The sequence below is a fragment of the Meles meles genome, chromosome 9 (genome assembly GCF_922984935.1).
Source record: "Meles meles chromosome 9, mMelMel3.1 paternal haplotype, whole genome shotgun sequence".
Classification (NCBI taxonomy): domain Eukaryota; kingdom Metazoa; phylum Chordata; class Mammalia; order Carnivora; family Mustelidae; genus Meles; species Meles meles.
In genome coordinates, this window is record NC_060074.1 from 26,927,383 (window position 1) to 26,955,283 (window position 27,901).

At 42.5% G+C, this 27,901-nt stretch overlaps 1 protein-coding gene across 2 annotated transcripts in view; it reads left to right on the forward strand.

Annotated features, from left to right (window-relative positions):
• The window catches only part of XRCC5 (X-ray repair cross complementing 5), an 88,559-nt gene that overhangs the window by 27,626 nt on the left and 33,032 nt on the right, over positions 1 to 27,901 (forward strand). For both annotated transcript variants that reach the window (XM_046019567.1, XM_046019568.1), the window contains exons 11-16: positions 1,577 to 1,714; positions 2,523 to 2,613; positions 4,931 to 5,064; positions 10,671 to 10,867; positions 19,178 to 19,271; positions 21,378 to 21,447. In XM_046019567.1, the coding sequence (XP_045875523.1) occupies positions 1,577 to 1,714; positions 2,523 to 2,613; positions 4,931 to 5,064; positions 10,671 to 10,867; positions 19,178 to 19,271; positions 21,378 to 21,447 (724 nt within the window). The remainder of the gene's footprint in view (positions 1 to 1,576; positions 1,715 to 2,522; positions 2,614 to 4,930; positions 5,065 to 10,670; positions 10,868 to 19,177; positions 19,272 to 21,377; positions 21,448 to 27,901) is intronic.

Here is a 27,901-nt window from a genome sequence, read left to right on the forward strand (position 1 = left end):
AAATGGAGAGATATAGATAGTAATTTATGGAGAGAGGGGGCCAAAGAAAGATTGTGTTTAGAAAGGCTGAGACTGGATGGAGTTTATTTGGAGGATGAGGGTATGAATTGAGAGATGAAAGATTGAGGTGATGACAGAGAGGAGCCATATAATGAAGTAAATTAAAGTTCCAGAAGAGGTTACAGTTAGTGTGATCAAATGCAGATGTGTACAGTGTGGCCTTGAAGTAGACAGAGGGGCACTTAAGAAATCTGAAACAGGAATAAGGTGGATAACGATTTTTTTTTTTTTTTTAGGCTCAGGTATGGTTATTTTTCTTTACTGTGTAATCATGTAGATATCATAGTGTAGTTCAATTAAGAAAAGCTATTCTGTTATATACATCTGAATTTATCTGACCAAAATATGCGGGAAAGCATTAATCAATACATGATCAATATATATTGAAGAGACTCAGAAATCAATGTGAACCAGGCATGAATGTCTTTTTAGGACCACTGTTCTAAATGTTTTCATTCTGGAGGCAGCCAGGAAATGAGTTAGCAGAACCTCTTTAACGTCTGGCATGAAAAGGATCCAGAAAAAAGAAGTTAATGTTTTTCTATTTTATTACCAGTTTCAAATTATAATACTAGAACTCCATCTGAGGCTTTGGAAACACTAAAAGTACTCAGTATTTTCCTGTTCGGTCTATATATTTGATCTAGTTAACAACAGTAAGGTCCAAGAGTAATTTTTAGAAGCACAAAACTTACTCAGAACTCAAATTCTTTATGAAAATGCTATAGCACTTGAGCTCAGGAGTTTGCTGTACTGATAATCTGTAACTGCCAACAAACACTTTGATTTTCAGTAGCATTGATAATAAAGCTATAATATAGTTGTAAGCATAGTAGAAGTAACGTATAATTTAACGTATAATTTAAAGACAAAAGGACTTTCTTTTTCTTAGATAACAATCTTATACAGTCTTTTTTTTTTTTTTAAAGATTTTATTTATTTGACAGACAGAGATCACAAGTAGGCAGAGAGGCAGGCAGAGAGAGAGAGGAAGAGAAGCGGGTCTCCGGCTGAGCAGAGAGCCCGATGTGGGGCTCGATCCCAGGACCCTGGGACCATGACCTGAGCCGAAAGCAGAGGCTTTAACCCACTGAGCCACCCAGGTGCCCCAGATAACAATCTTATAAGTACAGGTGACTCTAGAACAGTGGACGAGGGTAGAGAGTGAGGGGGTCTGACACCCCAAGCAGTCAGAAATCCAGTGTAACTTTTGACTCTCCCAAAACTTAACTACCAATAGCCTACTCTTGACCAGAAGCCTAACCAATAACAGCACTTAATATGTATTTTAGATGTTGTGTGTATTATATACTATATTACAGTAAAGTAAGCTAGAGAAAAAATGTTAGTAGGAGACTCGTAAGGAAGAGAAAATGCATTTATAGTACTGTGAAAATCTGTGTGCCAGTGGACCTGTGCATTTCATACCGTGTGTTCAAGGGTCAGCTGTATTTAGGTGTGTTGGGGGAAGTTCACACACGTTGGCTCTGTGTTCATGCAGTGGCTTTCTTATCAGGCAGCAGCAGTGGCACTTTCCTCCCTGCTTCATGCTTTGGATGAATTAGACATGGTGGCCGTAGTTCGATATGCCTATGACAGAAGAGCTAATCCTCAAGTCGGCATGGCGTTTCCTTATATCAAGGACACCTATGAGGTAAAACCCACAGTGCTTTCATGTTCACTCTTTTCCATCAGTTCCTTTATTCCAAACAGTGCTTCTCAGCTCATAATGTGCCTGGGAATGACTTGGGGTTCAGATTCTGTAGGTCTGGAACGCTGCCTGAGATTGTGCATTTCTCACAAATTCTCAGATAAGGCTGACGCAGGTGGTCTGTGAACCACACTTCCAGTTGTAATGAAAGAGCGTAAATGTAAGGAGCTTATTATTAAACCAGATCAGTGAAGGTGACCTGTAACTTTCTGCTTGTCCAATCCAGTGACCTCTCAGTTCTCACCCTTCTTGACTTCGCAGAACCTGATGGGGATAGAGAGCGCCCTTACTTGTACAAATGAAGAGTATGGATAAAGGTCAAGGGTATGATTTTTTTGTAGTCCTTGAAAAATTCAGTTTATTTAGTGTTCTCTGTTGAAAATACAGGCCTATATTCTTGGCGGTCTCCTGTTTCTCAGCGAACTTTCTGTGGTAGAACTGGAAAAGGGAAGGCAAATACCTTGACTTCCCAATCAGCCTTCCAGTCACCGTGACTTTTCTATTTGTTGTATTGGTCACACATTTTGCAGGTGTTCTGGATAATCTTTCTGTTAAGTATTTTTTTATGTTTAATATTCTTGTATCGTTCACAGTTGTATGCAGTGAAAACAGAAATCAAAGCAGTACCAGACTTGACTTGTCTGATTTTTGAAAATACTTTTGTTGCACCACTTGCATGGCATTTGGGACCAGCTTTTATATTTTTTCCATTAATTTGGTTTCTGCTTTTACCTCCTCTCTTTCTCCTTAGTGTTTAATATATGTGCAGCTGCCTTTTATGGAAGACTTGCGGCAATACATGTTTTCATCTTTGAAAAATAATAAGAAATACATTCCTACAGGTGAGTTTATTTTCATTTTGCTCATTAATTGGCTCTAAAGGCAGACTGTCCTTGGGAAATCACCTGTCTGCAGTCACTGATTGGGGCCCGGGGCCTCCACAGGGTGGAATGACTTGGACTCCAGCCGTGCTCATGCTCATACACAGTGGTGATGAAGGTGGTGCATCATGTATTTTCGTAGTGGAGATAGGTTTGCCCTGAACTCTCCAAACACTGTCTGGTTTCCGGCTCTGACTCAGAGCTTGTAGCTAGGGAGCAGCTTGTTGGAAGTGGATGTACATTCTCTAGTGCTGAACCAGTTTGCCCTCTGCTGAAGTGAGCTGACGTGCAGTGTCAGAGCTGTGACTGTAGTGTCCTACGTAAAATATGATGTAACTAACTGAACCGAAAAGTTAAGTTCTGGAAGTTACCTTTTCTTTGTTCTTTCTTTGCAGTTTATACTAACCCTCCAGGCTGCTTTGTTCCTTGATTCTAGGAGTTACTTTGAGCATGATGAGAAAAGGCCTTTAGTATGCATCTGGCAGTGAGTGTCAGGGTGCCGCCTGGAATGGTTCACACAGATATCAAATCCTATCTTAGTCATAGTTTAAGACAGCTGCAATAAAATATCAGAGTGGGCTGAATGTAGAGAATATATATACCAAAAAGAACACAAAATAGTGAGTAGATGTTTTGGTTTGAAAGTTTAAATCTGTGTCATTGTAGGACTAGGGAGTTGTGAGTTGAGTCTCAGAGATGGATTCTCTGTTTTTTTTTTTTTGGTTAGATCCTTGAGGAGCAGTGCACTGTAGAAAAGCCGAGGATCCAGTAGGCCTGAGGGCTTGTATCTTCACCTAGAAATGAGTCCCTCTGCATCATGGTGGGGCCAGGCATGGACTTGAATGTATAGAAGCCTCTACTGTGTTACAATATTATTTCTCTCTGTGTTGATAATTTCAAACATTAAATGAGTAGACATTTGAAAAAGAGAACTTTGTTGAGAAATTATCACATGGACATAAATCATTCGCTTGGGATCTAAAATGTGAAGTATCTTTCAGTCTCTTGATTTATTTTCTGTGAGTTTGCATATTTATTATTTGCATGTTGTCCATTGGGAAATGGATTGTTGAAACTGTTTGACCTGTGCCCCAGTAGATTTTTACGTAGAGGTGTCCTGATGCTCGTTTGACGTAGCAGATAAAAGTCACTGAATGTTCACCCGTGCAGGTGCAGCTTCCAACCTGTTGCCAGGAGGGCTCTGCAATAGTCAGTTTAAGATGGTGATGCCATGCCAGTGTCTGAAACCTCTGGAAAGTCCAAGAATGGGATAGAAACGTATCAGGATAAAAATCTGTAGTATGCTCTTTCATTTTGTAGTACAAGAGATACTTGAAAAGGTGAAGAACGGAAGCACAATGGGCTTTTTAGGAACGGCGTACTCTTTTCTACCTTTTGCCTAATGGCTGTGAATGATCCAAAAACAGCGCTTCAGCTTTTAACAGCTGTATGAATCAGCAGAATGGAAGCTACACAATGGTGGCTTAGTTAGAAGTGTTCTGGAAAGCGTTGCCTTTTATCCCCATTGCCTCAGACTGTGCCATTTTTGTTGCATTGGTAGATTTTTATGGAGAAGCACTTGCTTTCTGTTAGGTATTAGGGGAGAGGTAACAAAGATGTCATGTTTCTGCTCTTAAGATCTTAAGGATCTTACAGTTTGAATGGAGCGGGGTAAGACATGGATGCAGGTGTGCATACGGGCTGTGAGGTCTGTGAGGGGAGAGAGCTTGTTCTGACTTGGGGAGATTGGGAAGGAGTCCACTCCCTTGGGTCTACTGGTGTCTTCCCATTAGGTTTTTCTGTCTTCCTCTTAGTTACCCTGATACAAGTTATAGGAAATCCTTGTAAAGCTTATGTCTCGTCACCAAAGGTATTTTCTTTTTCTTCTTCATGTTTTTCTCTTTTAGCTAGTTACTAATTTTTTGAATATCACTAACTCACTGAATACTGAATATTTTGAGTCTCCATATAGATGTTGGGTTTTGTATGTCTGTGGTGCTTCCTCTGGAACAAACTTTTTGGCTTTTGGGATGATGATATACTGCAGAAGTTCACTGAGTGGACCTAGGAGACCAGCTACTCTAAACAGCTCTTTTTACAAAAGAGAACACCAAGATTCAGGTTAAGTGACTTGCGTAACTAGAGACTACTTTCTGGCCAAGCCCGGACTGTATATAACCTGCTGGTAATCCTGGATCTCTGAATGGAAAGCATTTATTTTAGTGGAGAGCAGCGGAGGTAATCATTTTCCTTTGTGCACTCTGTTTGTGTGTGTTAGAGGCTCAGTTGAGTGCAGTAGATGCCCTGATTGACTCCATGAGCTTGGTAAAGAAAGGTGACGAGGAGGACACCATTGAAGACTTGTTTCCAACCAGCAAAATCCCAAATCCTCAATTTCAGAGATTATTTCAGGTAAGAGAGAAAAGATGAACCAGTCTTTTTTTTGTTTTTTGTTTTTTTTTTAAATGAAAGAGACCTGAGTGAAATGTTGGTGTAATTAGCCAGTCCCAAACAAGCATCTTTGTCCTCTGAGAGCTTCAGTTGCTTTATTTTTTGGAAGAATAATAACCTTTCTCTAAAAAAGATAAAAAATACTCTGAACTGTTAGGAAGAAAGAAAAAAAGTTAGGATGCTTGAAAAATTATTTTTCGGGGCACCTGGGTGGCTCAGTTGGTTAAGAGTCCTTTGGCTCAGGCTCAGGCCATGATCCCAGGGTTTGGGGATTGAGCCCTATGGGCTTCCTGCTCAGCAGGGATTCTGCTTCTCTATCTAACCCTGCCCCCTGCTTGTGCTCTCAGACATTCTCTCTCTCTCAAATAAATAAATTAAAAATGTTTAAAAAGAAAAGTTCTTTTTCTGGAAGAAGCCTAGTTTTTTTTTTAAAGGGAGTTTTTTTTTTAATAAAAAAGCAGATTCTTCTTTTATGTCTTTTCTAGGATTTCCTCCATTTTATATGTGTGAGACTTTGCTTTGTTTTTAATATCCAGATAGTTGGAGAATTTTTGTGAACTGTGTAACAATATTAGAGAAGAAGTTTTTCAGTACCACATCTGTGAAAATTTCATAACTAAAGTTAGCATGGAGATCAGATCAAAAGGTTATAGCATGAAATTATTAAAGAGTATCCACAATATAGAAAACTGTAAAATAGGTATTTTTGAGTCTTGACCTGAAGGAGTTGGAAGGTGGAGATTGGATTAAGGGAACCAGAAGGCTGGTAAGAGAGCTGACTTGTGCTAAAACAGGGGAGGGATGGGCTGAAGGACTATTCCAATCCCAGATGAAGTTGGTGGATAGGCCTTTCTGAACCCCACAAAGCTGACAGACCTCACATGCAGCTTTTTCAGTCATGCTCTTCCCCACAAGGGAGTGGAGGGCCTACTCTTGCAGGGATGGGGAAGATGAGGGAGAGACCACTGATTATCCCTTTCTACTCCTTTCTCAAAGCATCTTTAACTGTCTCAAGTCTGTATCAGGGCCTATTGTAATTTTAAGGGATCTCTTCTCAGAAGAAACTGCCTGTTATTTTGATGCTTACATTTGCTTTAAGTAGTGAATTAAAATCTTTTCTTCTAAAATTAGAATATAAAGCTTAACATGTAAAAGGCTGACTCAGTGACTTCTCCAGTATTCTAAGTATAGTCAAGTGTACACTACTTGTATAAACTTCTTTGGTGTTTTTGTCAAGTGGACTTCAAGACCTGAAGCTCTTTGTCATTTGTAGGGAAGAGAGGAGCAGACTACTTGGTGTGGGAAGCTTGCAAAAATATCTGGAAAACGTCTGATACTTGGCAGATTTATCTCGGGTGGGTTCTGCCTGCCTCAATACGCGTTTATTGGGGTTGATGGACAGATAACAGGCCGTAAGCACAGGTATTTGGTACCTTTCAAAGCTGCAGGCACTGGCAACTTTGATTTTTATGGCTTACCAACCTTGCTTTCTTCATGGGGTTAAGTTTTTAACATGGTCTATCTCTACAAGGAAGTATTACTGCTACAGCATTTATAAATTGAATTTACTTTTCTTTTTTAAAACAAATATTTATTGAGGACTGACATTGTGGCATGAGCTAAAGATAGAATAAGTTCACTGCTTGAAAGGAGCCCCCCTGCCCCCAGAAGAGTGAGAAGAATGGAGATGCAAAACCAATAGGTACAACAGTGATGGGTATAAAACACTGTGGGGAAAAGATTCTTATAAGTGGGTGACTGAAGGGAGACTTCACTGAGGAAGAAAGGGGATGTGTGATGTGACAGCGACATGGCAGGCAGAAGTAGTAGCATGTGCAGAAGCATGGGAATGTGGAGGAGGGAGCTGGACTTGGGGACCCCCAGATAGTTGCACTTGGCAGCAGAATAGGCTGTGTGGGCGATAATGGGAAAGGTGGCAGGTAGATCGTGAGGAGCCAGTCCCCTGGGTGTTACCCTGTAGGCAGTGGGAAGTCCCAACAGGGTTTTGTCAGCAGGTGGGTGACAGATTTGTAGAAATGGTGACAGATTTGCAGAAATGGGATTTGACCGTGACGTGGAGACGGAGCAGAGACCCATTAGAAAAGGTGCAGTGGGCCCTGTGAAGGCCTGAATTAACTAGTGACAGGGAGAGGAGAGAGGGAAAATGTGAAGGCAGAGGAACTCGGAATTGGAGAGAACAGGATCTTAGCTTGGATGAAGAAGTGTGGAAGGATGGCCTCACTGTCAATGACAATGGGGGATATAGAATGAACAGACAGAAAAAGCAGTTTGTGTATTTTTGCAGGGGTTAAATTTGAGCTGTCAGCTATCCCAGTACAGGCACCCAGTGGGAAGTTGGAAGTAGGGATACAGAGCCCAGGAGAGAATTAGGGACTTGAGAGTCCTCTTCATTTGTGTAGAAATAGAAGTGAACGATATCGTTGCATGAGAAGAAAAGAGAATGGAGTCCTGAACACCGATGTAAGAATAAATAATTAGGGATAGACAGAAAAAAAAGGGTTGTTAGAAGACAAAACGAAATGTTCCTGTCACCACCCCCACCCCCACCCACAAAAAGTCAGAGAGGTTGAAAGAACTAGGGAGAAGCTGGTGCCTTGGAAAGCACAGGGAGTGAAGCGTGTCCAGAAGGAAAGAACGACAAGTCAGATGCTGCACACTGGCGAGTGAGGGTGAGCACTTGCCGAGGCCCTTCACTGACCTTGAGGGCCCTTGCTGACCTTGAGGACGGGGGCAGGGGGAGGGGAGCGTCAATCGAGTAGGGGGGCGGGGACCAGTAGTGGCACAGTCCAGTGCTGGGGGAGAAGGCTCCACTGAGGGAGGGAAAGAGAGAGGGGACACAGGAAGCTAACAAGGATGTGGAGTCCAGGAACGTTCCCTTTATAAATGAAACATTTCATAGCTGAGCGAAAATGAGCTGGGAGTAGGGGGCAGAAGGGTGGAGAGGTTAACCATCAATTTGTTGACAACAGGTTAATTTAATTCTAATTTTGGAAAGAAGTGCTGAAAGATACATTTTGGGGGAAGTATACCCTAACACCAGCCTCTTATTAAATCATTGATACAGTGTCGGTAAAATCAACGTATTGGTAGCTTATAAGCTAACCATGTGGCCTGTGGATTTTTTTCCTGGTCTTTTTCAAATTGTAAAAATCACATGAAGTAAAAACAGTTCGTAAAAGAGAAATAAGTTGAAGATTGTAATCTCAGCTCCTCTGCTATTAAAAAGTGTTACTTTCTCATAACTTCCATTTTTAAATGAATTGAGGTTTTTTGAGTGAATGAATTTGATAAGTATCTTGCTTAGTTTTATCTAAAACATATCCTTTGAAAATACATGAGTAGTTGATGCTTTAGAACATGTCCTGTAGGGTGATGACACTGTTTCAAAGAATTGCCTGGAATTCATACTGAAGATCTGGAATATTGTTCGGTGGGGAGGTTGGGTAGGGTATTTGTCCATTGTTTGCCCTAGTTCTTTTCCCAGAAATGTCAGTTGAATATCCCAGAATCTTCCAGAACAGTCAGCTATGTTGGGTGTTGGATTACTGCTTACATCTTGAGGGCTTTCTAAGCTTTGTAGATAATTTAATGACCTGAGGGAGAGCACTGTGAATTAAGAATCATGCACAAGAAGGCTGGGGGTAGATTCACAGGGTTTGGGATCACTTTGGTTTCTCCTTTTGCTTCACATTAAACGAGCTGATGCTATTGTTGCTCAAGGGAACGTTGAGTAATTAGGAAAGAGGAAAATGGGAATCACACTCTGAGACAAATGAATCTACTATGGAGAAGGAAGAGTGTGGTTTGGTGTATTGGGATGAGGGGGTGGCACATGAAAGTTCTAGAGGATGTCAACTTAGACGATATTTACTATTTAAGCTGCAGTTTTTTGTTCTTTAGAATGGATACGTCAGCTTACATTTTCTACAGGGTAGGAAAACAGTGGGGCGGTATGAATCATATACCTTGGGATATGAAACAGTATTTTGAATTATAAGAACTTTTCAGCTCCCTAGTTTTGTTTTGTTTTGTTTCGTTTTCTCCAAAATTACCGATGTTTAAGGCTTTGAAGGTAGGAATAATAGGATTCTTGTTCTCCAGCTGAATTTTGGAATGTTTCTCTAGCAACGGAAAGAAAAGGTCAGTGAATTGATAGTTTCATTTTGCTTACCTCCCTGTACTCCTCCTGTTGCTTACCTTCCTGTGTTCCTTTGGTAGTATTTGCTTTTCTGGGCAGATGCTAGCATCACAGCCAGAAAGCAGTACCAGGGACTGAGTATAATGGTTTGTCTAGGTCTCCACTCACGGGAGCAGGGCAGAACGAGCCCTGGACTCTATGTCAGCCTTGTTCTTGGGGCCGCTTCCTGACACTTGTGTCAACAAATAGAGTCCTAGGAAAGAATCCTTTATTCCTTCCACCAGTACCTGTTGGCTGCTTATCATTGCCACCCACTGTTTTGGGTACCCGATATTCAGCAGTTAACAAGACAAACAAGATCTCTGCTTTTAAGAAGGGAGGTTAAATAATAAGTGAACTGTAAGATTGATGAGATAACTTTAGATAATGATATGCTTTACAAACTATCAAACGGGGACAGGAAATAGCTGGGCGGCAGGATGGTAGTAGAGGGGCTCCTTCATAGAGTGTCAGGTTGAGCCTCTCAGAGGAGGTGATATTTGAGCAGACAATAGAAGGGTGAAAAAGGGCCAACTCCGTGGAGATCTAGGGGAAGCCCTATGAGGCAGAGAGAGCAATAAACACAGGCCCCAAAGGCTGGGTCGCACTGGCATGGGGGTGAAGCAGGAAGAGCCTGGCCTAGTTGGGGTGTGAGAGGGAGGGAGGAGGGAGGAGGGAGGCAGATGAGGGAGGCGCTGTGGTGTGTGTTACTTCTTCAGGTGGGGGAAGGGCTTGGTTTAAGACCGCTTCGGCTTCACAGAACGGTGGAAATGGATTCAGGGAGACCTGTTAGAAGGTGATTGCGGTGCATCCCACGAGAGGAGATGGTCCCCATACAAGAGTGATGGGAGAGCACATGGACAGAAGTGGGTCGACTGATGAAGAAGAGCCCAAACTCAGCACTCTGGGAGGGTTTGGGACAGACCAAGTCTGTCCCGCAGACTTCCTCCTGGGACTCACTGAGCTGGGCAGCTCCGCCTGAGCCCCGTTTCACCCCCCAACACATCGTCATCTAAGATTATGCAAGGGAGAAAGCAGTCTGCTGAGGGGAGCTAGAAGGATTAGACACTTCTGGAATGATGGGTGTTAGGGAGATTCACCTGTTGTCCAGGTGGTAGAAACAGCAGCCTCTTTCTGTAAGATGAGCCTTTTCTCTAAGAGGCCTCCAGCTGATGGCGCTGCCAGGCTCAGAGCTGGTGTCCTGCTAACCCGGGTGCTTCCAAGGCCACGTCTTTGTTCCCTGTTACACGTGGGAGGAATCCTGTAGCCCTTGCAAACTAAACATGCAGGAGCTCTGATCAAAAAAGTGCAGTGAAGTCATGTATGATGTCTACATCTGCGTTTCAAAACCCTTCTTCCTTTTCCACAGTGTCTGCTACACAGAGCTTTCCATCCCCGGGAGCCTCTGCCCCCAATTCAGCAGCATATTTTGAATATGCTGGACCCCCCCACTGAGGTGACAGCTCAATGTCAGATTCCGCTCTCTAAAATAAAGACCGTTTTCCCACTGACTGAAGCCATCAAGAAAAAGGATCAAGTGACTGCTCAGGACATTTTCCAAGACAAGTAAGTACTCGATGTAGTTGCCCTTGACACTGGAGCCTGTGAGACTGCGCAGGTCTTAGAGGACCTCTAGAATCAAGGGTTGCCTGTGGGTCTGTGCTTGAAGGAGGAAACCTTTTGATGTTTGACCCTTGCACTGAAAGTAGTTGTTTCTCCTATCTGTCCATTGTAGATCTATTACCCTTACAAATTCACCTGGAATTTCTTTCTTTCCCTTTCTTTCTTTCTTTTTTTTTTTTTTTCTATCTGGAATTTAGAGCTGTCTTCTGGGTTGTTGATATTTTGATCAGCATCACAGTCTTGGTGATTTATGTTTAATGGGAAGGCTAAATAGTTTTTGAACATCTAAGACTGACCTTTACTGTTTTTAAAGTAGGGTGCTGGGAATGAGAGGACAGGAGTCAAGGTCATAAGGTTTTTCAGTTGGGAGGCTGGCATCCAAGAATAGCAGTGAGACTTTCGGAGGAAAAGTGGAAGGGAGGATGAAAACCTAGCTCTTCTTTAGCTGTGCTCATACCATATCAGTGATGTACCTGGGTATGCCAGGAGGAAGGGATTTGTAGTTTAAGGACTGCAAAATGCTTTTCCTGTGGTCAGGCTTTGAAGTAGCTGAATAAAGTTTTTTCCTTCATCAGATTCTGTTCACAGTCTGTGTCAGTTTCCATTCAAAGCGAAACAAAAACCATAAGAAGTTATGGTTGATGATCTGGAATCATTTGGGTGTATAACATTGATTTTTGCCAGGTGTGGGTTCAGTTATTGGTGACTTTTGTCCCCAAATCAAAATCATCTATTCATTTCTTTAGGTTACATTCTAAGAGTCGGTTATAGACTGTAATTTTTTTTCCCTTTATTCTTTGATTTCCTTCCCACACATGTATCTTTATTGACAAACTAAAGCATATTTGTAAATACCCCATTGGAAGAGTACAGAATAATTTTCAGAAACCATCACAGGGTTCTGTAAAGTATTAAGTTATTGAAATATTTTCCAAGTTGAATAGAAAGCTTTGCGTCTTCTGTGACTCTTTATAAAGGTGAATACCCCAGGCTTTGTTGGAACTGAAAATAAAAAATCATGGCATTGTATATTCTATCATGTGTGTTCCTAACACATCCTGGAGAGGTGTTTCTTTCTCTTTACACAGGACGACTGTCACTAAAAATCCACTTTCCCTCTGCTCTCCTCATCTAGTATATCCCTCTGGATTAGGATTTTAGAACAGCTCTGCGTACTTCTGAGTCCCTTTCTGCCTGAGACAGGTATGCTGTGGTTTCGCTGCAGTCGTGTGGCTGTTCTCTCTCTGTGTATTAAAGCTCTAGTTCATGATCTTGATTACCTTCTGGTATTGTGGGAAAGAAATGGGCTGGTTTTCCCTCCTCTCGTTGATTAAAATGTAAATTAGCTGGTTAAAAAACACACCACGAAGGCCAGGAAGACTGTTGTTCTGTGATTTGATCCCCGCAGTGATTACACCTTCAGCTCTGTTCCTCCTGCTCACTGTTTTAGGAAGCTGGAGCACGCGGGCTGCCTGTGCTCTCCTCCCATAGTGGTTTGCGACAGGACCAAGTTATCCGCCGGGGGCCTGGGAATTATCTCGCTCACACAGACCTACTCACACGCCTGTTCTCAGCCCTTTCTTCTCATAAATCTTCCAGGTTTTTAAGAACTGCAGAAATGACTCACTTAACAAATATTTATTGAGTCGTTCCTGTATTTATGAAGAATGACTCAGTCTCTTCTGCAGGGTTCTTAAACCCCTCAATTTTAATGATGCGGCTTCATTCAGCTTTAGAGGTGGTCTCCCTACCAGGGGAAAATTGCTAACAACGGCTATGTTTTTGTGTCTACTCAGCACCTCCGTATTCACGTATTCATAGTTCCATTGTAGAGGTGAGGGGCTAAGATTGGAGAGTGGGCAAATGCCTGTGAGGAGGTGTCAGGCCAAGACAGGAGTCCCAAGCTGGGAATCACCAGCTTTTATTCCAGCTTTGACACTCTTGATCTGATTTTGGTTAATTTACCTTTACGAGAGTTTCTCCACGTAAAAACAGCCTCATCTCGAGAAATTTTAACCATGAAATTACAGATACTGAAGCTGTTTAAACTATTTGAAAGGAAGACAGGAGTCAGAACCCAAAGCGGCAATAGTATCATTATCCAATAAAACATCAAATATTTGAGAAGACCTAGTACTCATGCTGGACCTATTGAAGCCTGAGTGTTAGGAGTGATTTCATTCATTTCAAGAAGGTGAGAGCACCATCTGACAATGTAGTCCCAAAATGTACTTTTACCTCTAGCATATGAAAGCATTGCTTCTCTCAGTGTTGCTGCACACCCTTGAAACGATAATGTCTCTTGGACAGGGAACTTGAACGTGAGAATTATGACATTGGAGGTCTAATCCTGTTTGTGCACCTAACTCCTATGTGATCTTGATTTCTTTTTGTCTCTGTGCAGCTACAGTCTAAACTTTTCTCCTCTTTTCAAGTCCCCTAAGATCCTCCCCACATACCCTCAGCGACCAGTCTCACCTGGTTACTGGTGTAGACCTCAGACTCCAGAGTCTGACAGTGTGAGTTGGTCGCCTCGCTCTGCAGTGTAACCGTTGGTGCAAGCTGCTTGTCCACCCTAAGCCTCAGTTTCCACCTGGGTAAACAGCGTTGCTGGGAATAGTTCTCATGGAGTTGTCGTGAGGGTTAATTAATATATGCTGTTGACTGCTGGAGGGCTAGAACCCAATACAGTGCCTAACACATAGAAAGCATACAGTGTTGGTGGGGGCACCTGGGTGGCTGAGTGAATTAAGCCTCTGCCTTCGGCTCAGGTCATGATCTCAGGGTCCTGGGATGGAGTCCCACATCAGGCTCTCTGCTCAGCAGGGAGCCTGCTTCCTCCTCTCTCTCTCTCTGCTTGCCTCTCTGCCTACTTGTGATCTCTGTCAAATAAATAAATAAAATCTTTAAAAAGAAAAGAAAAGAAAGCATACAGTGTTGGTGAGGAAACGATTTACAAAATCTTTGTCATGTCCCTGGCATGTTCGAGATGACTCCAATGGTGATAACAGTGTCATAAGGGAGATAGAGGTCCGTAGGTGGAATGCGTCAGTTCTGTGACCCATTTCCTCTAAAAATATACCTGTGCTGCATCTGTCTTCACTTACTTTTTTCCTTGTTTCCTTTTTTCTAAGATTTTATTTACTTGAATGAGACAGTGAGTGTGCATACAAGTTGGGGAAAGGGACAGACAGGGAGCAGCAGACCCTCCACTGAGCAGGGAGCCGAATGTGAGCTCAACTCCAGGACCCTTGGATCATAACCTGAGCAGAAGGCAGACCCTTAACCGACTGAGCCACCCAGGCGCTCCTACTTCCTTCTTTCAGGTCTCAGTGGAAGGGTGTGCCTTGCCCTATCCAAAATCTGTCCCTTTTACCTGTGTCCTGGGATGTCATCTTCTGTCTCATCTGATGCCTTAATCCACTAATGATTTCCTCCCTCTTTCTGTATTTTCATCTTCTCCCTCTGACCAACTCCTTTGCCTCCACACATTGGGATTGTATTTCTTTCCTCTAAGTCAAAATACAATCATGCCCTCAGTTTTCTCCCTCTGATTGCTGCCTGTTACCATCTTCTTTCCTTCTATAAGGTAGGCTTATTGGAAGAAAAGTCCGCACTGCTGCTTTTCCCAGCCCTCACCATTTCCCTGCAATCTGTCTTCCATAAGACACTAACTGCGAAGTTTCCTTCAGCCTGGCGGTCCTTTCCTTTCCTGACCTCCTAGTAGCACTTGACATCGTCAGTTGTTTTCCTCCTTGGGACTCCTATATCTTCCTTAGCTTTAGCGTCTCCAGAATTTTCTTTCCAACATTTGCAGTTTCCTCTAAGATGCCTCTGGGGTCTGCCACCCCCCACCCTCCACCCCGCCCCATCTTAAGTGTTGATGTTCTGTCCTGTGGGACTCCTCCTCAGAAAGAGCTGACATGTATTGGACCCAGGTGTGTGCATTGTAAACATGCCTTACCTGTGTGGACCGTCTTGGCCGTCTTAGGGAGTAGATTCTTTTGTTAACTCCCTCTTAAAACTGAGGACACTGAGACTTCGAGAAGATAAGAAACTTGCCTAAGATCACAGTAGGTTAAATACTGGGAGAAAGGGTTTACATGCAGTCTGACTCCAGAGCTTACCTTCTCAACCATTATGCCATGTTGCCTTAGCAATGCATGTCCCAAGACCTTTTGTTATTTCACATACAGGTTTTCAAAAACTTCTGAGTATCTGTCTATTCTAATATACTTCCATCCTGGGCTCTGGACATCTGAAGTGTCTGTAGATCCTTCGAGTTCAGTGTGTCCAGAAATGACTTCATCATCATCTGTCTCCTTCCATGCTCCCTTCAAACCCTCTTCATGCTTTATTCTGTGTTTCAGTGAATGACACTTAATTTTCAGGGAGTCAATACCTTTCCTTTACTTTCCACGTCTAATTGGTTTACCAAGTTGTGTTAGCTTTACCTCAAACCTCCTCCTCTGCTTCCGGTTAGTATAGTGGCTAATAGCATTGATTTTGCAGTCAAGTAGAGGTAGATCCAAATTGAAGCATTTCCCTTCAATGGTGATAAAAATTGACAAGTAGCTCTGCGCTATTTGAGGTAACAAATTCGTACCTTTCAGAGCCCTATGGGAGAGTGGCTTAGAGTACAGGATTCATTGTGGGCCCCCTTACTGAGTGCTTTAGACAAGGTCACGCACTTTTGAACCTTGGTTTACTCATTTGTAAAAGGTCAGTAATGAGCGCTAACTCTATATAAGGTTGTTGTGAAGTTTAACTGAGGTATTTTATATACGCTTGGTGTAGTAACTAGCCTGTGGTTAATGTTTAAAGAAAAAAAGTTAGCACTTATTTGCATCCCCCACTGCCATTGCCCTTCTACAGGCTCAGTTTAGCCTGCTTTGCTAAGATAAACCCTGAACTGATTTCCGTTTCAGGTCTTCCGTTTCCAATCCATCCTGCGACCTGAGTGATTTTTTTTTTTTTAAATAAATCTGATCACATCAACACAGTGATTCTTAAATCTTTGTGTGTTTGTGTGTGCATATGCTGGACCCTTTCAATTATCTGATAAAAACTATGAACCCTCTGCTGGAGTGGAGTGGGTGGTGGGAGGGATGGGGCGGGTGGGTGATGGACATTGGGGAGAATATGTGTTGTGGCGAGTGCTGTGTATTATGTAAGACTGATGAATAATTATAGACCTGTACCCCTGAAACAAATAATACATTATATGTTAATAAAAAACAAACAACTGTGAACCCTCTCTCCCAGGAAAATGATCTAATATACTAAATTTTGCATATAATTTCAGGTGATTCACATATTCCTTGTCACTATCCTTGGACCCCGATTAAAAACCTTTGCTTTAGTGGCTTTCCATTAGCATTGGCTTACGATCAAACTCTGTTACTCAAATGAGAAAACCTAGTAAGTGGCAAGAAAAGAAGTACTTATTCCCAGTCTAGCTCCCTAGAGATCCACTTTCTTTCCTTGCAGTTTCTGTGTCCATGATTTAGATACAGCAGTTCACCCCTTATCCACGGGGGGATATGTTACAAGACCCCCAGCAGATGCCTGAAACCATGGATAGTACTGAACCCTATCTTGCTAAGTTTTCTTCCTATATACATATTACATAATTACAATAAAGTTTAAGTTATAATTTAGGCACAGTAAGAGATCAACAGCAATCATAAAGAAAACAGTTATAATAATATACTGTAATAAAGGTTCTGTGAATGTGGTCCCTCTCGACTCATCTTTCCTGTGATGCTGTGAGATGATAAAATGCCTGCATGAGACGAAGTGAGGTGAATGATGTAGGCATTGTGACGTAGCATGAGGCTACTGTTGACCTTTGGACCATAAGTCATAAGGAGGATCATCTGCTTTCAGACTGCAGTTGACCGCGGGTATCCGAAATGGTAGAGCAAGACCATGGATAAGGGGGGACTGCTGTTATTTCCTGTCCTCCTTTCTCACTGCTTTCCAGCCTTCCTCTCATGCTGCAGCCCAGTATAGCAACTGGCCATCTTCTTAGAGGGACTTGCTGCTTACCACAGTAGTTTGTTAATTGCTTGTTTGTATCTTTACCTCTTTTATTTGGCTGAATTTCCTGAAAGTGTTGGTTGGGCATTACATTTTGCACATTTACAATCTAGAGCCTAGTGTAGTGGTCAGCACATAGTAACTGTTAGGTAAATGTCTGGTCAAATAGATGAATTACAAAATATGTACATATTTATAAAATACACTAATAAAATGAGAAAGAATAGTAAATTGTCCATGGTTCTGACATCCAATTGCAGCAGCTTTGACTTTTGTATGTCTGCTAGGGTCTTGCGTGGATAATTTCTATCTTCCTGGAGCTCGGCTTCTTTAGATAATTTTGGGATGAGAGTCATTGCCCTTTCCCACTAGAGAGAGACATTATTCATTTAATATACGTTAAATTCCCAATAATGCTGTTAAATGGTTCAGTCTTGAGAACATTAACCATATTCACATTTTCACTACTTTCTGCTTATTGCCTTTACCTGCCCAGTCCTGGAGGATTGGCATATAGGTCTCCTTCCATCGCTAGAACCATATTTTGGAAGGTGTAAGAAATTCTTCATGCGATTCAACCTTGTGTTCTCACAGAACTTAGCATAGCGCTTTTATATATTTACTGCATCTTAACAGCACTGTATGAGGTGATTTTTATTTTTGGAAACTGTTGATGAGTAGTGATATGCTCATGGTACTTTTCATCATAGTGTTTTTCTGAGGAGCAAACTGAAGACCAGTGAGAGGAGTCACTTACTAGACTAGATACTCTAGATATACAAAAATTAAAATACCAATCAATACGTTTAGGGCAGCGTAAAGGGTCCAGGGTTAGTGGAAATAGTGAGACTTGAATCCAGGAGTACTGCATTGCCTGTCTCTTAGGAAGAACTGGTAAAAGTTCACTGAGATGGCCGTGACTTTTTTAAAAGGACTCCAGTTCTGACGGAATTTCATGCTCCCTTGTGCTTGGGCATTTTTCCTCCCATTTTTGCCATCCAGGCTTTGTGTGGTAATTTCTTATTCTACTTGAAGAGCTCTTAATCACTCACCCCTTTTCATGTTTCCTGGTCTCTATCTGTCTTTACTTTTCAAAGGGAAAAAGGCAAGTGGTGAATGGAAAGATGTCAAGTAATAAAAGTTTGAATTCATGTTTGTGAGGCTATAATAATTACTTTAGCCCTTTTATCTCACACTAAGATTCTTTATTGAAATATCATTAAATAAGCCAGCTTATGCCTCATTTTTCTTTGTTTTTAGGATAACCTCTTCAAGACTCATTCTCTGAAGGTTGGGCTTTTGAACAGAAACACACCACGTTTAGAGATACTAGATCTTGGTTGCTAACTTTCCTTCTCATTCAGCCATTTCTCAACAGCTGCTTTCGCCCCAGATTGATTGTCTGGGAGAAAAATTCTCGTATCTCTGTGTTCAGCAGCTTAAGGGAGATTATAGGCAGAGTCTTTGGATTTGATTTTCTTCTCCTTTGCAATTAATTTGTCCTCCTCTTGACTTTAAGGCAAGCTGTAGAAGCCAGCATGTTACTTGAGACAAGATGTTTGATACGGTTCCTTGGAATCATCTTTCCCTTACTACACAGATGCTGTTGGACTGTTAACATATTGCCCAAAACGGAATTAGGTTTATAAAAGAACAAATTAAAAGGCTTTTTTGGAAAGTAGTTTTTTATAGGTTAAGGACTTCTCTAAGAACAAGGTCTTACATATTTAATTAGGGCTGATCTAGTAAAGTTTTGACAGCTGTGAGTAGAAGCTTATAAAGCTGTCGCGTACATGGTGGAGAAGATGGTGGAGAAGACCCAAAGGTCATCCATGTCCATGGAAAGCTAATAGCTATCGATTCTGAGACAGAAGCTAGCAAATGGTTTCTGAAGGGCAAATGGGTCTCTTCCTGAAATGCTGGGTTTCCTTTACTTTTGCTTGCAGCTTCCTCTTTGGAGGGGCCTCTGTGCTGCGGCTACTGATTATGACTTTTCTGGCTCTGTGAGGCAGAGCCAGGGCTGCTCCCAGCAGGCCTTCAGAAATTCTGGGCCTGTGGGTGGGGGGCAGGCTCCTTGTCAAGAAGGACTAAGTGGGGCTGTTGATTTTTCACCCTTGAAAAATAAATGTATACTTCACAGGTCAACCAAGTCTAGTTTTAGTATTATTTATTCTGTTTTAAGAGAAAAAAATCGATTTATTTTTTTTCCAGCCATGAAGAAGGACCCACTTCTAAAAAACTGAAGACTGAGGAAGGGGCGGCTGGCTTTAGCGTCTCCAGCCTGGCTGAAGGCAGCGTCACCAGTGTAAGCACAACTTCCCCAGGGTGCTCCCGCCTTCCTGGAAGGTTGGGACTTGGGGGAGGGAGGAGGATCGCAGCAATTTTTGTTAGTCCTTTAGTAATTTACTTTCTCTGGTGTCTCTAATACATGAACCGTGTACCTCCTTCCCACACCGTTTCCTTTATTGTCAGGGAATGAATTACAGAAGTAGCTCCGTGACCCATGTGCGCAGAGCACGTGTAGCATGCAGCGCCTGGAGTAGCTCAGTAGTAGCACTTCCGGGAGAGAATTTTTGGTTGGCTTTGCTTTGCAGCTTTCTGTTTAGTTAAAATGATAGGAGAAGTGGAGGTTGATGAGAGGAGTCTTAATCTCTGAATATGTAAAATTTAAGAGCATGATTCCTCTCTTTCTTTTCTGATGTATAACTTCAGAACAGGCTTCACAAGTTTAAGATTTTGCCAAACCAGGGATCCTTTGACACTTCATTTAATGTGAGAAGGTTTTGGAACTTGAAGATATTGCCTTCTGTTAAGTGGCATTATTTTGAATCAGTGAATCTTAAAAATTGTCCCTTACTAACCAAAGGCACTAGGAAGGATAGTTAGCATTAGGGCATGCCTTTTTTCCACCCTAAAAAGAAAGGCTCCCAGGAAAACTGAACATCATAAAATGATTTAGATTTTTATTTCAGTGTTTTACAGTAGAGGAAAAAAGATCATGACCGTAGCTGTTCTGAGAGCTTTTCTGACTACTATGCCAGAGCCAACTGGACACGTTAGTACATTTTGTACCAAAGTTTACCAGGGATAATAGAAGCCTGTCATCTTCTCCCCTGTGAACTGAGTAATTCTTTGGACCTGTTAGGTTGGGACTGGAAGTTTTTGTTTTTGTTTTAAGAATTTATTTATTTATTTGGCAGAGAGAGATTACAAGTAGGCAGAGAGACAGGCAGGGGGAGAGAGGAGGAAGCAGGCTCCCTGCTGAGCAGAGAGCCCCATGCGGGACTTGATCCCAGGACCCTGAGATCATGACCTGAGCCGAAGGCAGAGGCTTTAACCCACTGAGTCACCCAGGCGCCCCTGTTTGTTTTTTTTTTTTTAAGGAGAGGGTAGGACAGGGAGGGTGTGAGGGAGAGAATCTTTTTTTTTTTTTTTTTTTTTTAAGATTTTGTTTATTTATTTGACAGAGACACAGCAAGAGAAGGAACACAAGGAGGGGTAGTGGGAGAGGGAGAAGCAGGCTTCCCACAGAGCAGGGAGCCTCATGTGGGGCTCGATCCCAGGACCATGAGATCATGACCTGAGCTGAAGGCAGATGCTTAATGACTGAGCCACTCAGGCATCCCGGGAAAGAGAGAATCTTAGGCAGGCTCCACGCACAGTGTGGAGCCTCATGTGGGACCCAATCTTACAACCCAGAGAACATGACCTGAGCCAAAATCAAGAGTCGGTTGCTTAACTGACTGAGCCATCCAGGTTCCTCAGGTTGGGACTGAAAGATTAAAGACCAGGATCAGGAAGAGGTATATAGTGTGGCATAGTTTAATCTTTGAAACTTTCCCTCCTCGCACTATGGTAAATCTTTACACAATATCTGCTTTTATTCTGGGGGGACATGGGCAGCTTGGGCATGTTTGTATGTTCTACCGGAACTTCAATGCCAGAGAGACCTCAGCAGTCCCCACAAAAGGGCATTTCAGCAAACCAAGTATCAGGCAGTTATTCCTCGTGTCATGTTCAGTGGGGCAAATATATTCTGGACAGACCCCACACCGTAGAATCCTCCCCTTCCTAATTGGTTGGGTGTTTGGATGTACCAGCGTTGTGTCCCATAAAGCCTTCCGGCTGAGCTGACTGGTGACTTGGGTTGTAATACTTCTGACCTCTCTGGAAAGAAATCAGCTTCCAGAAAGAGAGGTAAGTGAAAGTACAGATGGCTGCTCTTTGGCTACAGGAATCTGCTTGCTTTGATCACAACCCCAGAAAGGGAAATGAATAGAAAGAACCTTCTCTTTGTCTTTGGTTTTATTTTATAAGAACAAACTTACTACATTAAGCCATTTCATATTGCCTTGGGTGCTGCAAAAAAGAGAGGTGATCTGTGGGTTTATTGTCCGTGCATGTATTCTAGGTTGGAAGTGTGAATCCTGCTGAAAACTTCCGTGTTCTAGTGAGGCAGAAGAAAGCCAGCTTTGAGGAAGGTGAGTGCTGTGCTATTGGCTCTGCGTTTAAGGGAAGATACATAATTAGGGCGACAGATTTATAATCTAGATTAAGAAGTGTGTGTAGCCTTTTGTTGGTAACCTTATATAGCGGGTTTCTTTCCTGGTGGGCCTTTGTGATTGTTGCTTGTGAGATCATCAGAGCAACATTCTGAGCACAGGGTAAACTCAGCACAGGTCTGCTCAAGCAGGGAAAGAGCTAATCTGTAGGGCTTTTTGTTAAGAAAACTGTAGGCCAGAACCTTAGAGCTTTTGGTTCCACTTCATTGAAGTTCTCTGGGGTCTTGTGAGTGAGCTTGGAATAAAACTTTTTTTTTTTAAAGATTTTTATTTATTTGACACAGAGATCACAAGTAGGCAGAGAGGCAGGCAGAGAGAGAGGAGAAAGCAGGCTCCCCACTGAGCAGAGAGCCCAATGCGGAGCTTGATCCCAGGACTCTGGGATCATGACCTGAGCTGAAGGCAGAGGCTTTAACCCACTGAGCCACCCAGGCGCCTGGGAATAAAACATTAAAAAAAAAAAAAATTGTATTTATTTATTTATTTGAGAAAGAGAGAGCCAATAAAAGTGGTGGGGGGAAGAGTGGAAGGAGAAGGACAAATGGACCCTAAGCTGAGCACAGAGCCCACTGCGGGGCTTGAATCCACAACCCTGAGGTCATGACTAAGCCGAAATCCAGTCTGATGGTTAAATGACTGAGCCACCCACGTGCCCCTGGAATAAAACATTTTTGTGTCATATCTTCCTCTTTTCAGTGACCCATAATTCTTGTTCTAGGCCTAAGGGTTTGAGCCTCTTTACACAAGTCCCAGAATACTCTGTTGCTGCAACTAGATTTGATCTTTCTGAAATTGACTACATCCTCATACTTTCTCTTTATGAATTATAACCCAGAATTGCATTTAGGCTTGGGCTAATTATTAGAGGAACAGAGGGTCTGGGACGAACATTCATTCACTTGACTGTTCCAGTTCCTGTGTTTATTTACTCTTGAAGGAGTGGTGGCTGGCAGTTCTTATCCTGTGGTTTGTGAATACGAGAACATTGTGTTCATTATTGCCACCCGGGGTCAGGCCTGTCTGAGCTGCCTTCTCTGTGTTAATGCAAACATGTGCATAGAACTTCTCTCCCAGCTTCTTGACATTTTAGCAGGGGAAATGACTGCCAAATGTCTAAGATAATCTACAGTTTCTAGTTTGATCTCTGCAGTGCATGGCATAGGTATAGGTTACTTCTCGAGACTCCAAGAATCCTAGCAAGATGCCTCGGCTTGCTGTGCTGTTGCCCAAAGGTAGTCGTGACCAGCTGAGCCCCAGAGTGTACGGTCTCCCCACTGCAAGCCAGCCCCTGAGAATTTCCGGAGGAAGACAAGCTTCGTTACTGTGATACTCTGTATGTGTTTTGAGGTGGGGATAGAGCTTTTTGCCCTGTTAATAGCTGCCATATAAGAGAAAAGCTCTTGAGTTTAACACAAAACAAAACTACATCTCAGTAGATGAAGGGGCTCAAAAATTAAAGTGACAGCTTTCTAGAAGGATTGGTGGACACAATACTTCAGAATTTCTCTTTATCATGTATGGGGGTGATAGAAGGGAGCGTTCACGGCATTCATACCTGTGCTTTTTCTGCTTGGCTGCATATTGTGACTGTGTTTGGAAGAATGCAGAGTCATTACTGTCAGAAGTCAGCCAGCTGTTGTCCTGCCAAAGGCAGGGGTCCTCCCTTTGGATGTGACTAGTCTTTCTGGCTGGCAGGCGTGGTCTCTTTAGGGACTAAATCTGACATGATCAAGAATGTAAAGGCAGCCACTAGTGTCTGCTATGTTAAAGTCATTGTGCCAGCATATTCTGTATGTAATAGCATATGCTGAGCTATTATATTCTTTGTCTCCGTTACCCCACATAGCACTCTTGCAGTCATGTGAGCAAGTGGAGAAGACGGCGGAGCTTTAACACTTGGTGCTAGAATTTTCTGAGAAAAGTCATTTTTTTTTTTGTTTTGCTTTTTTTTTTTTAATTGGAAGAATATTTTGGTAACTGCTTAGGGTAGAGGCTGAGCCTCTGTCTTTGGGCTTGGTGGTTGGCCAGTTAGGGTTCAGAGAAGAGGGAATCTATTAACATCATAGAAGTAGAAAAACTGAAGCTAGTTCAGGAAAGGGGTGAGTAGAAAAGGTAAAGAGAGGGAGTGAACGAATGTATATAAGGACACTGTTCAGCAATGTGTTCCCAGCTCATAACTACCAGTATTCAGTGTCAATAAAATTTTGGATTCCTTGGTTTGAGAACTCTATTTGGGGAAACTGGTAAAGAGACAAGAATTTTGGGTCTGGAATTACTTCAGGCAGAGCAGAGAAAGGACCTGAGAGCATAGGAGACCAGAGTCTGAAGAGCTCATGAGAGGGTAAATTCTTAAGAATTTGCGCACATGTCCAGAAAACAGTGTTTCTCCAGGCCATGGAATTGGGGATTCGAAGCAATCTTATGAAAGTGACAAGGGCAGGTGACCCCTACATGGCATATAAATTACAATAGGTAGCATTCTCCCCATTTTGGGAGACAAACTGCACGACTAGGAGAAATGAACTTCCCCCCAAAATCACAGGGATTCAAATCCATGTCTTTTTCAAATACTGGATTTTTCTATTTAACTGACTGTTTCTCCTGATTCCTAATGCCCTCTTTTCCTACACATTTTTGTTATTTTTCAGACATAATGTCATGTATTTTCAACCTTGTGTCTGTAGGTAGGACTTCTGAGGAGGAGACCAACCTTTTATGTTAAATGTGACTGAGTTCTGGTGCGCTGCTGGTATGTGATGATGGTGTCCCTCTGTTCCTCTGTCTAGGACTGGGTCAGTCAGAGCTCCACAGTGACCTCACAAAGGTGGACTTTCTGCAGAGCTTGTGGGGAAATGAGACTGCCCACCTGTGAGCAACCGATTCTGTTTTGTGATCCTAACCTGGCTTCCCTTTTATCCTTCCTTGCCTTGCTTCAAACTCCAGCAGTTTTGTTTGTTCATTACTTCTCCTAGCTTTGTTCTGCGTGGGTATCTCTACTAAGGCCCTTTGTGGTGAAGACTCACTTTCCCAGATGCCCAAAGTTGTCCCCCAAACTTGAAGCTACCTTTCTGGTATTGTTCTTCTCTGTCCCTGCCAGGAATCTGTGCCTAGGAAAAGGGAGAGAGAAGCTCTTCTCTTATCTCCAGTAGATCTTTTTAAATTCAGTTGCCAAAGGCATGATCAGTAACAGAGAGTAAGATAGCTTTACCCTTAGAACTTGACCCGTTCACCTATTATTATAAACTGAAATATGGGTATAATTTCTTCCTATCTGGCTAAATAGTATAGTCATACCGAGAGTATTGTGATCCTCCCCTTGACGTCAGCAGTCTAAACTAGGCATCTACACAATTTCTTACCGTCTGGTTTTCAGTGTGAGGAATATTTCTTGTCTTAAGCTTGTTGGCATAGAGGAGATGACACTGAGCCCCGGGAACGTGTTCTTTCTAGCTGCTGATGCTTCTGTAAGCTGTCTTTGATTCTCAGGTGCTCTTCTTTTTCTGGTCCCTTTCCTTCACCCACCCTACCCACCCCACCATTCTGTCACTGTAGTTTTACAAGAGAAAAAATCTTGACCACAGCCATATGCATAATCATCATTTCTCAGTGGTGAAAGTAGACTTGTTTCTCTCACACGGTAGTCCTAAGTGCATGAGCGCCCTCATCCGGGATGTCTCTTGTATGCATTTATGGCTTATTGGAAGAACCCGAGTCCAAAGCGTTCTCAGAGACTCCTTGAATCCACGTTATCCCTTTATGCGAACAGTCTAACACCAGCCACTGGAGGAATTCAAACTCCTTGTCCCTTCCCTGCTTTCACTTAGGAAGAATGCTATAATGGTTGAAAGACAGCAAATTAGAGAAGGAGGAAGAGCCACATTATTTCAACCCTCTAAATTCATGTGATCAAGATAGGTCTGAATTGAGATGTACGCACAAAGTATGAGATACTTATGTCAAGGAGCTTGAATGTACCTGGTGTGTCAAAAATAGGTTCTCTGAGGACCTTACGAATCAGAAATAATGGATCTATGGAGACAGAGAATGGAATGAAGCTTTCTTTGTTCCTTGGACCCTGTTTTTGCCACTTAGATTATAGGTTCTGGGCGTCCGGGTGGCTCAATTGATTGAGTGTTTGCCTTGGGCTCAGGTCATGATCCCAGGGTCCTGGGATAAAAACTTAGAAAAAATTTCACTTAAGAAAATACTTGTAGGTTCTGTATTAGGCTTCTGAATAGTGACAGGGTGGTAGAGCTCCATTCCACCCGCCGGAGCTCACAGGAGCATGGGTGGCTTAAAAAACAAACCTGTCAAGAAGAGCTATCCTAAGTGGGACCGGTATGGGCATTTACTATTAGATTTTAGTACAGGGAGCAGGAGTGTGCACATACCCATCTGATTAGGTGATGATCAGTTTATTTTCTAGCTCTGAGGCCTTTCATTGTTTTTTTTACATCTGTTCCATCTCACTCTCTTTGGACCACTTTTCATCCTCAAGTCTTCTTGCCTTTGTGTTCCTGTCTACCTCTTTCTCATTATCAAACAATATCCCTTAGGTATTAAAGGGAGTTTCTTTCTTTTTTAAAATAATTTTATTTATTTATTTGACAGAAAGAGAGAGATCACAAGTAGGCAGAGAGGCAGGCAGAGAGAAGGTGGTAAGCAGGCTCCTTGCTGAGTAGAGAGCCCGATGTGGGGCTCGATCCCAGGACCCTGAGATCATGACCTGAGCCGAAGGCAGAGGTTTAACCCACTGAGCCACCTAGGGTGTTTCTTAAAATTTACCAACACTGGGTAGAAAGTGATAACAGTTCATGATAAAATTACATCATTCATCAAAGCCAAATAGACATTTTTTTTTTTTTCAGTTTTCTTTACTTACATGCATTATATGACTCTGCCACGAGGCAGACCCAAACTGTGGATCCCCAAGAATTGAGATCTAGGAGAAATTTCCCATTGAGGGTGGGTGTGGGTGTATGTGTGCGTGTGTGTTAATGTAATCTTGGGTATGGTTTACGTAGCTTCTCTTTCCAGATAAACGTAGGAAGATAAGAATATAGCCCTTTTCTGTTGTTTTACACAGAGGTGGTGAATTAAAAAAAATAAGTTCTGTCGGATACCTTGAACGTCTTGAAAGAAGGATACGAAATACAAATAGTAACTGAAATTGTAAACATCTTCAGCCCTATAAAGTTCTGTCTTTTTTTTTTTTTTTAGCAGTGTGACACACTTTCTTAGTCCTTTCACAAAACAGCTGTGACATATCTAGTCAGGAGAGAGAAAATACATGATTATGGGTTCTAGAGGCTTAGTCCATACTTCATCTTTTTTATTAAATATGCCATTTGTTCTTCCCAGGATTCCCTTTTGACTGATTTGGTTTTAAATTGTTAAACCCCGGAACTTGACTGTTAGGGTTATTTTATGTCTCATTTATCGATGACAAGTCATATTTGGAAACAGCGATCCGTTTATTTGGAAGTATAAAGGAGACCCGCTACAAGGGTGTATTAGTAATTGAGTAATTGACAGGAAGATTATGCAGCCGTGACCCTGAGGGTCTCACTCGTGGATCTTCACGCGGGTGGACTGAGGCTGGGACTCGTTGACTTTCCACTGATGACTGCACATGTGGGGAGGACACTGGATCTTGTGGCTTAAACTTCTTCACGGGTTGCATACATTTCATTAAATGGCACAGCACTGCCCTGCAGTGTACATTTTAATACAATAAAACTCGTCAACCAAGTAATTAAAATGAAATTCTTTGAATGAAGGCAAAAAGAAGAAAGAAAAAAGACATGACACAGGAAGCAAAGACCATCGTGCACGCATAACCACTCTGCAGATCTTTTCGGTTTTCATCAACGCTCCTAAAAGGCTGCTATCCATTCTTACTCAGCTTTTTAAATTCTTTCAAGTTCCTGTCAATCTGTGAATCAGAAGATGTCTAATTACAGGGTATGGTTCTTGTAAAATGTAGCCTGGCTGTCCGTTAAGAAAGAGAGCCAACTGGTAGCACAAAAATAAAAGGCTGTTTGCTGTGGGTCTGTTGTCAGTGAGCACGGAGATTCTTCTGAGAGCGTTCGGGGAGTCCAGATGTGCTCTGTAGCAGCGCCCCGCCTCCAGCGGTTCGTTCTCTGCTGCCAGGCAGAAGTTCTTGCCTTCAACCTGCTGGGTGGTTTTTTCCCCCTTTTTGTGTTCAACATGGAAAGGGTATTTTCCCCTCTGGCTGAAAATGGGGAACTCACATGAGCACTTACCCCACGTCAGAGCCCCCAGAAGAGCAGAGTCTAGTCTGAAGCCCCACTGAATGTGGGACCCGTCTGCTTGCTGCGATGACCCTGGCCCGCCGGGCTGCGAGGAGGCT